The sequence below is a fragment of the Perognathus longimembris genome, chromosome 11 (genome assembly GCF_023159225.1).
Source record: "Perognathus longimembris pacificus isolate PPM17 chromosome 11, ASM2315922v1, whole genome shotgun sequence".
In the NCBI taxonomy this organism is placed as follows: domain Eukaryota; kingdom Metazoa; phylum Chordata; class Mammalia; order Rodentia; family Heteromyidae; genus Perognathus; species Perognathus longimembris.
Window position 1 is genome coordinate 32,989,284 of NC_063171.1, and position 13,783 is coordinate 33,003,066.

Genomic DNA, 13,783 nt, shown 5'->3' on the forward strand with positions numbered 1-13,783 from the left:
TCCTCAGTGACTGTGAACAGGATAAGACGGTAGCCCAGGCAGGCGACTGCCGCCCCTTCCCTAGTCACTCCTGAGTCAACAGGCCTTCTTTGTTGAGCTTACTCCAGCCCTCCCTTATTCAACTTGGGGAAAACTTCTGGAGTGGGGGATGAACTAAAATGGGAAGAAAAAGAGGAGGAGGAGAAGATTAACAGGGTAGAAGTTAGACAAGCCAGGCACACATGCCTACCACCTGCCGCTTCAGATTCTCAAGTGCTTGTTGACTCCCTGGGAGCACTTGCCTTGAGTCTGTTTAACAGTCCAATCCAGGGGAAGAGGAGGAGAAGTGGGGCTGGGGGACAAAGGGCCTTTGACCAGCTCCTGGAAAAGATGTGATTCGTTTACCCAGGTTGGCAAACAGTGGCTGGGGGCCTTGGGGCTCAGGGATGTACTGGGTAGATTTTCTGTTCAATGGATGTCATCCAGCAAGGAGGGAGGAGAGGCAAAGATTTCAAAGTTAGTCTAGAAGCTCAGAAAAAGGGAAAATCCACACTGAGTGGCTGGAGAAAGGGGGAGGACAGAGAAGGTCTGATGGTAGCTGGCATTCTGGTTTAGAGGCTCTGGCATAGCTCGTTGGTAGTAAAAAGGCCCACAACAGCCACTTGGACAGTCCCCAACTTTGCCCCCTTGAGAGGCAGAAGGCGGGTATATTAAGATAGGTGTTTCTAAGGTTCTCCTGATGGCCAGGAATAGAGGGGATAGGTATAGTGACTCAACGTATATGTTGAAAATCAGATAGCACACACACTTCCAATCTTGAAGACTGGCCTCTGTCCTGGGAGGAAGCTATGGTGACTTCATTTCCTTCTCTAAGCCTTGGCTTCCTTCATTCAAAGAACTCAAATGGTCTCTTTTTAGTTGCCCCCATCTCTGTATGTTGTATCTCTTTGTGAGCATCTCAAAATGCTTCCTTTTTTTCCAGGAAGCTGCCAAGATAAACATATTGCACATAAATATTGACTTTGAATCAAACTGATACTATTTCATGGTTGAGAAGTGCTTAAATATCATAGTTCCCATATATGCTACTGCTCTATATTATTTTACATTTATGGGACATTGCTTTGTATTGTGCTTACATTCTGTTTCCTAAAGATAAATCACTATGAGTAGATATGAGTTATTTGTTTATGTTTGTTTAGGGTTCTTCCACAAGTGTGTCAGGTTGGGTGGGTGGGGATGAATTTGTCTTGTAATCTCCTGTGCTTATAATGATGACACATAACATATATATATACATATATATACATATATTTGACTATAAGAATGTCACTGGGGTGGTAGATACATTTTCACCCTCCATATATGATACGGAGTGGGTGGTGTGCTACAAGGTGTACACAGTGGATGTGTCTGTACAAATAAAAGAAGAATGACTGAATGAGTGTATGAGTGAGCTTTTGAGGTGAGACTGGCCCAATTTAGACCAGCATAGAAGTTGGCCCGTTGTAGGAAAATACTTTTCCATTATGTATAGTCCTTTAGTTCTGTAAAAGTGGGCCTTACTAGCAGCAGAACAAGCTGGTACCTTCTCCTTAAATATACTTTGGGTCATTGCATTTCTTCCTTTTAAAGATGGGAAAGGTGTATAGCTTTATGTCCTTGCTCTGGCCTTTCTATTCTTCCTTGCTACTCTCTCCCTTGTACCATCTGACCTTTCATGTCTATTATCTCTGGGTTGCAGAGAGAATCAGAAAGTGATTTTGAGTGAGTTTACACACACATACACACACACACACATTGTTCTACTACTTTTAAAAAGGAAACTTCTAGTTACTTAAGAGGTGGTAAAATAAATGTTATAATGCAGGAATCCTGGAGATATTTGAAAGCATATTATATTCATGCATATGTTTGAGTTTTTACAGAAGCAATTATTGGGTCATCAGATCATTTAAAACAAAAGTTATCGTTGTAATTTCCAGGTTTGTCATAGGCCAACCTGGATTGTTACTGATTGAGTGTGATCAGGAAGAGACTAAACAACCTGAATTCCAGCATCTTTGTCCTGGGTCTTGACAGTACTTTTGCTGTTGCGCTGAGGGGAGACTCAGACCCAAGCCTGACCTTCCTCACAGCGCCTGTCCTCCTTGCTCTGCTCCTGCCAGGCTTTTTGCTGTCAAATGTGGAGGCTGCTTCGAGGTCATCGCACCCAATGAGTTTGTGATGCGTGCTCAAAAGAGTGTTTACCACCTGAGCTGCTTCTGCTGCTGTGTTTGTGAGCGCCAGCTTCAGAAGGGTGATGAATTTGTCCTGAAGGAGGGGCAGCTGCTCTGCAAAGGGGATTATGAAAAGGAACGGGAGCTTCTCAGCCTGGTGAGCCCAGCTGCTTCAGACTCTGGTGAGTACCAGGGGGTGGACAGGGCTGCAATGGGGTGGTGGAGCAGAGTGGTCATTTGCACTGCTTTCTTCTCTTGAAGGCCAGCTACCTGGGCAGCCTCACTCCATGAGAAGTCGATTGTATTTCAGGAACTTTGTTTTAAAAGTTCAAAGTCATCTGTTATCAGTCAGCTATTTCCATGCTGCTGCTGTATAACAAATCATCCCAAGTTCCAGGGTATCTAACGGCGAACAGTCATATATTCACAAGTCTCTCTCTTGACTAGAGTGACTTTGCTTCAGGTTGAAGTTCTCAAAGTTAAGTGGAATCAGATGAGTTTAGCTTTAGGATTAGACCAGGTCCAGGTTTCGTCCATGATTTGTTCTAGGGTACAGGGCATAATCTCCTGGCAGTGGAAGAATAAAAGAAGGAATATTCTGCCATACAAGCACACTGTATGCTTTGTCTGCTAGTATCCCATGGTGAAAACTGATTGATTACAAAGGCTCAGGTTTGGGAAATACACTCTGTTCAGCACAAAGTCTTGCCACATTGTACACAATGTGTAAATGTGGAATATTACTAAATTGTATTATGAATTGGAACCAGTAATGCAGTCTGTGTGATTACTGAATTTCTCCAAGGCTTTGTGGGTCACGTAAAGGGATAAAATGCATTTGTCTTTCTTCCTCCTCCCCCTGCCTTCACCTCACACTGACTGGAGAAGAAGGAAGAAAATATAGGAGATGTTTGAAAGTCTTCTGTGTCTATGCTGATATTGGGGCTTGAATTCAGGAGCTGGGTCCTGTCTTATCTTCACCTTTTCATTGAAGGTTATCATTCTGCCACTTGAGCCACAGTTCAGACTTCTGGCTTTTCAGTGGTTAGTTGGAGGTAAGTCTCACATACCATTTGAAGCGCAATCTTCAGATCTCAGCCTGTTGAGTAGCTAGGATTACAGGTGTAGGTGACTTGAGCCTGGCTCCTGGTATGAAATTTTTACAGAACAGCCTTTGCAGGGTCTAAGAAATGAATTAAGCATAGGGATGTCATTTGAAGATTTTAGTCCCCACAGGACAATGTTTATCTTCGCCTAAGAATCTTTGAGATCCAGTGAGGTGATGTTCATAAAATTTTATTGATTTTCCTGTTGTTGTTTTGGTTTGGTTTTTTTTTTTTTTGGCCAGTCCTGGGCCTTGGACTCAGGGCCTGAGCACTGTCCCTGGCTTCTTCCCGCTCAAGGCTAGCACTCTGCCACTTGAGCCACAGCGCCGCTTCTGGCCGTTTTCTGTATATGTGGTGCTGGGGAATCGAACCTAGGGCCTCGTGTATCCGAGGCAGGCACTCTTGCCACTAGGCTATATCCCCAGCCCTTGGTTTGGTTTTTTACTATTGCAATTCCAACTCCCTAGCTTGTGTTTTGGCTTTCCGTAACCTTATCCTAGGATCCTTGGCTCCTTCCTCTGTGTGCTCCAGTGGCTGTCAGTGTCTCTCACTCCTGGCCAAATTAAAGGTATCTTCACTTCTAGTCCTGCCCTCTTTTCCATCTTTCTAGCATGTTCTTCATGCTCTAGACTCCACTGCACCAGGAAAGCAAGCCCTTGAGACCTTGTGCTGGGTGAGTTTACCTTACCCTCTGCTTCCCCATCTGATTATTGTTGCTTGAGATCATTTGCCCTCCTAGCCAGATACTAAGATCCATGAGAGACAGTATGTGTTTTCTTTATCTCTTTGTCTCCCTAGGACTAGCATAGGCTGGGACATTGAGGTTTATATAGATTTTTTGTTACAGAATAAATAAACTCATGAAACATGAGTATATGTGGTGCTTAAGTGCCAGAGGGTTGGAGATCAGCAACTGGGGTGCCTTGTCCTAGCTACAACATGTATCTCTGAGACTTTAAGAAAGCTTCTCAACTCTAAGCCTCCATTTCCCACAATTGCAAAATGGTGATAGTTGCCTTGAGCTAAATAGGTTCTTTGTTGGGGAGTAAATGAAACAATCATACCCAAAGCCTAGGGTTCAGCTAACAGCTGCTGGCTGTGACCCAGTATCTTCTCTGTGGTGGGATTTTTTTGCAGTTTGATTTTTTTTCTTGACTCCTTGCTGATTCTTGCTTGACTCTGCTTATAGCCCTTAAGAGAGAGCTCACATTGGACAACTCTGACTGGGATTGGTGGTCTCAAGTTTTCCTAGATTATTTTTTTTAATTTTAGGAAAATTTGTCCTTGTCTTGAACACAGGCTCTAACATTCAACTATTTCTTGAGGGTAATTAGGCCCATTCTACATGGAGCATCCTGGTGTCTAGTTGGCATAAAGCCGACTCACCCTGTGGTTTCCCTTCAGGTGTTGTGTAGTATCTTCCTACCCATAGCCCCTCCCCTCTGCAGAGCAATACAAAATCTTCAGATTTTCAACGGGCTCTCCCTATGACTTTAGAAAGACAGGTATACCCAGAGGGACCTAACATTTGCTCCCATGTCTAGCCTTTCCTCCTATACATAGTGTTGTATGGGTATTGATCATTCAGTGACCTAGCTGTCCTGTTTTAAAAGTTTATAGATTTTAAGTTAAAATATGAATGGGACATTGTTTTGTTACCCCCTCCCCCACCAGTGACAAAAAGAACACTGGATCTAAGCACACTATTAGTAGAATTGTACTTTTCATTGCAAGTGAACTACGATAGGTCTTTCCTGAATACATTTTCAGCAGTACGTGTGACTCTGAACCTTTCTCTTTGAGGCTGATATTGACAAACTAGAGCTTTCCAGATCATTGATTTGTAGATGATTCAGCTTACACAATGTGAATGTCAGGTCTATACCAGCTATAGGGCCATAATATGAATAGTATAGGGGTGGCAAGATTGCAGATCATGTCTTATGAAGGAACTGTATTGGTATAGGCTGGAAAAGTAAAGACTAAATGAGGATATGCTTGTTGACGTTAAATGGTCAGATAAAACCAGTATTTTTCTTACTTCATAGAGAGAATTAGAATTCATCCACTCAGTTACCTGACAAAACCATGGATACTTGCATTGTAAACAGAAAAGTACTAGGAAGTAGTTTTCAACTCAACATGTAGAATGTTGGAATGTCATTTTAATGGTTAGATCCAACAAAGAGTAAACATACCCAAGGAAAAGGGCCTCCATGTGTTGAGATTAATATCAGCAGGTGAGAAGGAGAGTGGTTCCAAGAGACTCCCTTTGTCTCTGCTCTAAGAATCTATGGTTCATTTTTGCATGACATTAACTTCTCAACCTGAATCAAAATTGTATTACTCATTCATCACTTATATAAATGCTGTTTATCTTGCATTATAAATGGTTTATGTGTCAAAGCTTGCCACACTAATGAACGAAAAAACTTCCAAGGAACAGAGTTGGGGTTTAATTCCTTTGTTTCCTTAACATAGCTTCCTAATATGATGCTAGGAAAAGAGCAAGTGATCAACAAGTAGATGACTAATGGTTAGAATTAAGTCTTGATAAAAAGACATTTACCTCTTACTAGGGCTTTATAGAAAGCAGACGAGTAAGTATAGCATGTATCCTGGCATAAATACAATTCTTCCTTTGGTTTCTGTCCTGAGTGCCCTACACATTGTAATTGCTTGATAAATACCTGTTGACTGGATGGCTGACTGCCATCATTTAGAATATTATCAGTGACTTAAAAGAAAACACAGAATACAGATGACATAAACTAGAAAGGGCATATGGTACAGCAGCTTATTCTCTCCCTTGTCAGGAAGGTTCTGATAAACAAACAGAACAGCACATTATTAAGTTGAAATGTAATCATCAGGCTCTAAAATTCAACTATAGTTATATGAAATGAGACTTGTTGGATGCAATTCCATGTGGGGTTGTAAGTGATGCTAAAATCTGTAGGATTCAAAAAGACATATCTTGAACTAATAGAGCTATAATGACCATAATTTATCATTCTAGTACCTTTTTGCATAAACCAGAACACATTTAGGATACCTAGGGTAATTTTTTAAATGACACATTGTAGGAGATCATTGGCTAACCAGATAAAGAGCCCTTAGGAGAGCAGTTAGTTACGTTGTTAATTGATAAAGCAAAACAAAATTAAGAGGCTCAGAATATTTCATTTTGTAAAACTAAGGTTTGATAGTCATATCCCATGTTGCAACTGCAATACAGAGGTGATACATTTAGATTTAACATAGAGTAGAACTATGTATTTCTGACAAGGAGGTGGGCCTTTTTGGGAAGTAAGCTTGTTTATGCTTATGCCTTAACATTGTAACTACTTAATGACAGTAAGTTGCTTGTGCATTCTAGAGCCCATGGCTTCATGATGCTGACTGATCTGACTTAAAGGAAAACATGGATAAGTTCATAGCTACTATTAAGTCTAGCCTCAGGAGGCCCTGTACTATAGAACACTTTGATCTAATGTGGTCCAGCTTCTTTTGTTCTAGTCCCTTATTTGTCAGTGGCCTTGAAAAACAGGTTCACAATCAGATGGATGAAATTTGTAGTTGGAAGCAGATCCTGTAACATTTAGGTCTGAGCTCTTCCAGGAGAACCAGGGGCTCTCAGATGTAGTAGACTCCTTGTCCACACTCATCAGAGGCACTTCTGTTCTCTGTTTGAGTATCTCAGCCATGGGGAGTTAAAGAGATACAGGGTTACAAATCAAAAAGCTTGTCCTGCTCTTTTCTGTCCACTCAGTATAATAATGACTCCAGACGTGGCAGTTTTTCTCTATGTACCCATCAATTCTCCAGCGGATACCAGCCAGAAGTCCTGCAACTCAATTCAATTCTGAAACTCACCTACTTGGAGAGTGTTAGAGTCCACAGGCTAAAGGCTTGTTTAAACAAGAGAAATCCCCATCTTTCTGCTTTTGATGTCTATTGCAAGTTAGAGGATGTCACTATACTTCTGACCAATTAGGGTCAGAAACTGGAATTCCCAGGAAGCCTTGCTCAAGTTCAACTAATTAGTCAGAGTAGCTAAGAACTTTCCACTTAGTTTCAGAATTTTATTACTAAGGATATTTTAAGGAGTACCAATGAACAGCAGACAAAGATACACAGGCCGATATGTGAAAAGGGGTGGACATTTTTATCCCTGTCTTAATAGGACACTTTCTAGTTCTCTGGAAACTATCTGGACCTTGTCCTTTTGAATTTTTGTGAGGCCTTATTACATAGGAATGGCTGATCATACTATTGTCCATTATGAATCCATTCAACCTTCAGCTCCTTTCCCTTCCCTGAGTTTGGAGGGTTGGGCTGAAAGTCTCAAGAATCGAATTTTGCAAGAGAACCACGCAGAACTATGAAATGTTCAAGTCCCTATCCTAGAAATATCTGCAAGCACCCAGCCACCAACTATCTTATCTGCATACGAAAGATATTCTTATCACTGAAAAAGAAGTGCTTTTTGGGGGCCGGGAATTTGGACAAAGACCACATTTACATTTCACAAGTTTGCAGGAACTTGTGACCTCACATTCTGTAGTAGATTGTCAGTTGTATTGGGTCTCAACATCTAACCTAGTCCACGTGTAATGTCAAATTGTGTTCTTGGCCTTCCTTCAGCAACTTACAAAATAAGTCAGAGACTGCTTCCCTCCATTCGGCAAAATGAATTGGAGACGAATCCTTGTTAAGATCTGTGCGACTCTAACCTCTTTCCTTTTCCTTTCTAGTGCTTCCCCATTCGTCTAAATAGCCGTTATATGAGACATTGTACACTATCTGTGAAAATATTACAATCTCTTAAAATGAGGCTAACATTTTCTGTGTGGAGGTTGAATTGATAATGTTATGGAAAGCTTATTCTATTGGATCCATGGACAGTGTGTGCCTGATTTACTACTGTATCTAGCATAGGCCTGGACACTGAAATGTTAGGTAAATTCTGTTAAAGAATGAATAAGCTTGCACAGCTCTAGCGTCCTGCATGGTATCAGAGCTTTGGAAACATGGCTTCAATAGCTGTTTTGACCCAGGAGGTGGAATCAGGAGCTTGGAGACAAGCTAGAAGCAACTACTGTTCCTGGCTGGTTCATGTAGAATTTTTCATCTACTTCTCTATCTCCATATTTTCTCTTAAAACCAGAGGTTATCTGAGTGTCCTGTGCAGCAGTTCAAAAATGCTTCCTTAAATATAAAGTTTAAGGTTATGTGTGTATGTTCGTGTGTGTGTGCACGCGCGCCAGTCTTGGGACTTGAACTCAGGGCCTGGGTGCTGTCCTTGAGCTTTTGCGCTGAAGATTAGTGCTCCATCACTTGAGCCACAGATCCATTTCCAGCTTTTTGGTAATTAATTGAAGTTGAGTCTCATAGACTTTGCTGCCCTGCCTTGGCTTTGAACTATAATCCTCAGATGTCAGTCTCCTGAGTAGCTTTGGGTGGCACCCCACAGTGTTTAAGTTTTGATATAAAAATTTAAATTTATATGCAATGAAATTTCACACAGCCAAGCTTAGAGAGACCAGTGGTGTATGTTTCTCTCATATGCAAAACTAGATCTAGGGCTGGGGATATGGCCTAGTGGCAAGAGTGCTTGCCTCATATACATGAGGCCCTGGGTTCAATTCCCCAGCACCACATATACAGAAAATGGCCAGAAGTGGCGCTGTGGCTCAAGTGGCAGAGTGTTAGCCTTGAGCAAGAAGAAGCCAGGGACAGTGCTCAGGCCCTGAGTCCAAGCCCCAGGACTGGCAAAAAAAAAAAAAAAAAAAAAAAAAAGAAAAAAAAAAAAAAACTAGATCTAAAATATACCAGGGCATGATAAATTATACAGGACTCTAGGTATTCACACACAGTGAGACTAAAGGAGATACTCTTAGGGAAGGAACACAAAGGTGCAATGCCTCTGCACCTCTGATAATATACAATAATATTTATCTAAGTGAATTCTAGGAAATGGAAAAAAATTAAATTTGCAAAGCACTTGTAAAATTGGACAGAAGTTTTCATCCCTCATCGAGCTTCCTCTAATGCTAACACTGTGTGTAGCCACAGGATGTTTATCAAAATTAAGAAGGCAACATGGCACTATATATTAATTGCAATAACCTTACCCAGTTTTATGAGATTTTCCCACCAACTTTTTTTTTGGTCAGTTGCTTGAACTCTGGGCCTGGGTGCTATCCCTGGGATTTTTTTGGCTAAAGGATAGTGCTCTATTACTTTGAGCCACAGTGCCACTTCCATTTTTCTGTTGGTTAGTTGGAGGTAAGAGTCTCATGGACTTTCCTGCCAGGGCTTGCTTTGAACTCTGATCCTCAGGTCTCAGCTTCCTGAGTATTTAGATTATAAGCTTGAGCCACCAGCACCTAGCTTTCATTTTTACCCATTCCAAGATCCAATCCAGGACACCAAGTTGTTTTTATTTATTTACTTACTTATGTGCTGGTCCTGGGACTTGAAATCAGGGCCTGGGCACTGTCCCTGAGCTTTTGTGCTCAAGGTTAGCACTCTACCACTTGATCCACAGCTCTGCTTCCAGTTTTGCCTTTTTTTTTTTTTTTAGTTTATTGAAGATATGAGTCTCATGGACTTTCCTGCCCAGGCTAGTTTAGAACTATGAGCCTCAGATTTCAGCCCCCTAAATAGCTAGGATTACCCCACCTATTTTGGATTATTTTAAGGTTTGATTGTCCTTTTTGGATTACTAAAGTTTGGATTGTCATTTTTTTGATTACTAAAAAATGTCTATAATCCAAATTTCAGTTTTTGTTTGTCATCCCAACATTTTCTAAACTTTTATTTTTAGTATTTTTGATGCTCTTATTTTTTTTTTTTACAATTTTATTGTAAAGGTGATATACAGAGTGGTTCCAGTTACATAAGTAATTGGAAGCAGTGTTAACCCTTTCCCTCATTTTCTCCCACTTTCTCCCTCTCCAGCTCCCTTCTTCTCCAAGTTGTAAAATTCATTTCTAACATAGTGTCTAGTGAATATCACTGTTGCATTGGTTCACCCTTTATCCAACCATTTCTGTGATTAAAATTTTGTTTTCTTTCAGCACCTCATGCCACAGGATCAAATTTTATTTGTTGGTGGTTGCTGCTTATTTGGGGTTTTGTTTCATCCTGGCCTCTGATTACTGGGGAATCTGGACTGCAGTGAGGGTATTGAAGTGTTTCTCCTCTGTTTTACATCAACTGGACCCATTTTAATGTGTGCTTCTATGTAAACAAATTAACTTTCTCCTGAAGTCCTCGGTAAAGAAACACAAATCTTTAGTAATTCCCCACACTGAAGTTAGGGAGGAAATTCCTTGTAGCCATTAGTGTTCTGAGTCCTACTTCCTTCTTATTTTCCTTGTGTTGTGGGATGTTGTCACTTTCTAGGGTCCAAAAGTTTGAGAAATAATGCTACAAAGGTAATTACACAACTGTTTCCTAGAGTTTGCAATTGGTGTACATTTGTACATTCCTGAAATTTTAGGCCAGTAAGTATATTTTAATTATATGTACTGTGTCAGGTGCCAAGAATTAGAAAAAAGACACATATGTATCACCTGTGACCCTGAAAATATCTCTTCAGTGTTCTGCACAGAGTGACAGGTAAGATTTGTCATCTCTTCTTATGGTTGCTGTTATTATGAAAGAGACAGGAAGAGCACATGTGTTTATAACATGTGTAGCACAAGGGGCTTCAAGGACATTTTCTTGTTTATTAAGCTGGCATCCTTGGATGGTAGGCAAGAGGCAGTTATAATCATTGGGTCTTTCAGGTTATTTTCAAAATCAACAGTTATATCTCTTGTTAGTATCACAGCCATAAAATTCGCTTCCAGAATTATTTTTTGCCCTGTCTGGGCTCAGCACTTCTACTCTGTACCAAATTTTGGTCTTTTAGTGTATTTATTTTGTCTTCATAAAATAGATGAAGAAATAAAGACACAGGATACTCGAGTCAGGGCTAAGCCAGAATAAGAACTTAAGTCTACCAATTATGAAGTCAGGACATTTGATACTGAAACAGAGGTGATCAACCCCTGCTGTAATTATGCATTGGGTAGAGGTTGTCTTTGGTGTTTATAGGCAGTCTATAGATTCAGACAATATACGATCTCTCTTCTACAGACTGTTATTTAATTTTGAAACTATGTCCACCTTAATCATTTCAATGAAAACAAATAACAAAAACCATAATTTAAAATTAGCACAATTGTTTCACAGCACATTTCACTTTCAAGAGCATTTATGCATTTTCATATATTTGGTACAACCTGTATTTGAAAACACATTGGCCAGAGGAGCAATTCATTTTTGTCATTTTTTTATTGATAACCATGAGGCTGACAACATTCACAAAATTGAACTGAGGAGATCATTATCTTAAGTGTAATTTCCATGAATTAATGAATTCAATCTTATATCAAGATGATGAAGAAAGCAGTTCTGGTATTATTTCAGTTCTATAGATGAAGATAAATATGGAAAAGGTAGGAATGTGTTTTGGGTACTACAGTTAGTAATGGGAAGAGCCAAAGTTCAAATCCAGGCTGTCTGATTCTAGCACCTGCATCACATAGCACTCTCCCGTGTGGCCTGGTCACGACAAATGTCTCTGTATATTGAAGTGGGCCCTCACCTTTAATTCTTAGGTTTTAAGCAGCTCCATGGCTAGTCATAGCTGTGTTTCAGATGCTTAGTAGAACCACCTCACTTGAGAGAACTGCACAGAAGTATCTCTCATGTACAGTTAGAACAATGCAAAGGAAGGGATCTGAATTGAGCTTACTACTCTCTTTTAACACCAGTCACAAATGCACTCTCTGTTCTAACATCTGGCTTCTGGCTCATTGCTGTCCTGCACTTTACATGGGCCCCTCCTACAAGGCAAGAGTAATAGACTTGTTACGATCCAAAACTATGGTGTGTGTATGTGGAAGCTCTTTAGAAGTGCATGTGAGGGAGGGATCATTATTGTTTTTCTTTTTTCTTTTTTTTTTGGTTTGGTTTTGCAACTACTCAACATATGTCTGGTTCTGCTCCTGTGTAGCTTATCTGATAGTAGGAACACAATAAAAAATGGACCTTTATTAGTTTTTATCCAGATGAGAGGTATTAGCTGCACAAACTGCAGCCCTCATTAATTAAATAAATCAAAGTCCAACAGTGGAGTAAATCCATACAGAGCAAAACTTCCAGCAGGCTCCAGCTCCTTCTACAAGCTGACTTGTAATAGCCTACCTTGTGCTGCAGACCTATTCTCAGCTAAATGAACTCAGATTTGCCTTCCATTGGCAGTGATGACATAGATTCCATCCACCTTTACATAGAAGCCTTTCTGGCTGTGGTGGCAGGGTTTAGCAGAATGAGTAGAGTTAGCATGACAGCCTCTGCCGGAGCAACTTCATGGGTCCGCCCTCCTATTACCCGTGGTGAATACCCCATGGATCCTTTATCCTGTTACCTAGCCAGGAAGATGGTAGAGGGAAGATGCCAAGTTTTCTTGCCTTGACATTGCAGCTACACCCATCCACTTCGATGTCCAACCAAAGGATTTCAAGATAGACCTGAAGATGTATTCCACAGTTCACAGAGAAAGCTGGACAATCACTAGTAATATTTCCTTCCCTGTGCCTTAGCATCTGTGACCAAGGAAAACCACTGAAGTTCCATTTATTAGGGGTTTCTGGAAAAGCTAGGTGACTGCTTTGAGTACTTTTGTATTGATTGTATAAGCATATGGAAAGCATCCTAAGATCTTGTGCCATGAACCTGGGTCTGACTTCTTTCTCTAATCTTAGGGAACAACCTAAGTATTATTTGTATAAAGAAAATAAGATGTCTTGTCATCTTTTTAGAAGCATATAACAGGATGATTTAAGGATCATGTGAAGCTAGATGCCTGTGGCTCCCACAGATACTCAGGAGGCTGAGATCTGAGGATGGATATTCAAAGCCAGCCAGGACAGGAAATTAACCATCCAAAAGTAAGCCATCAGCGCAGAAATGGAGGAAGGAAGGGTGAGCAAATGGCAGTCATGGCACCCAGTAGACACTGTGTGGTAAGTGAACCCTGCACCTTGTAGGCAGAGATGGGAGAGGGAAACTGGGAAGAAGAAAAGGAAGGGGTGACATTGTCCAAAAAGAAATATACTCATTACCTGTTCAACACCTTAATAATAACAATAAAATTTTAGTAAACCATCCAAAGGAGAGGTGTGGCTCAAGTGGTAGAGTACCAGCCTTTTGAAAAATAGCAGAACGTCAGCATGAGGCCCCGAGATCAAGCCTAATATGCTTGGCATTAAAAATACTTTGAATTAGTAGTGACCCAAATCCAGATTCACATGCTGGAAATGGGGCAGGGGCCTGCTTTGGACTCTTTTGTTTTGAGTATGACCCTAATAGAATTGAGTGTTTTATGCATTTGTATATGAGTTAGGATGCATGGGTTCA

General features: G+C 40.6%; 1 protein-coding gene across 1 annotated transcript in view; it reads left to right on the forward strand.

Annotated features, from left to right (window-relative positions):
- Positions 1–13,783, forward strand: part of Lmx1a (LIM homeobox transcription factor 1 alpha) — a 58,761-nt gene that overhangs the window by 13,297 nt on the left and 31,681 nt on the right. The window contains exon 3 of the mRNA XM_048358188.1: positions 2,148–2,380. Within this exon, the coding sequence (XP_048214145.1) occupies positions 2,148–2,380 (233 nt within the window). The remainder of the gene's footprint in view (positions 1–2,147; positions 2,381–13,783) is intronic.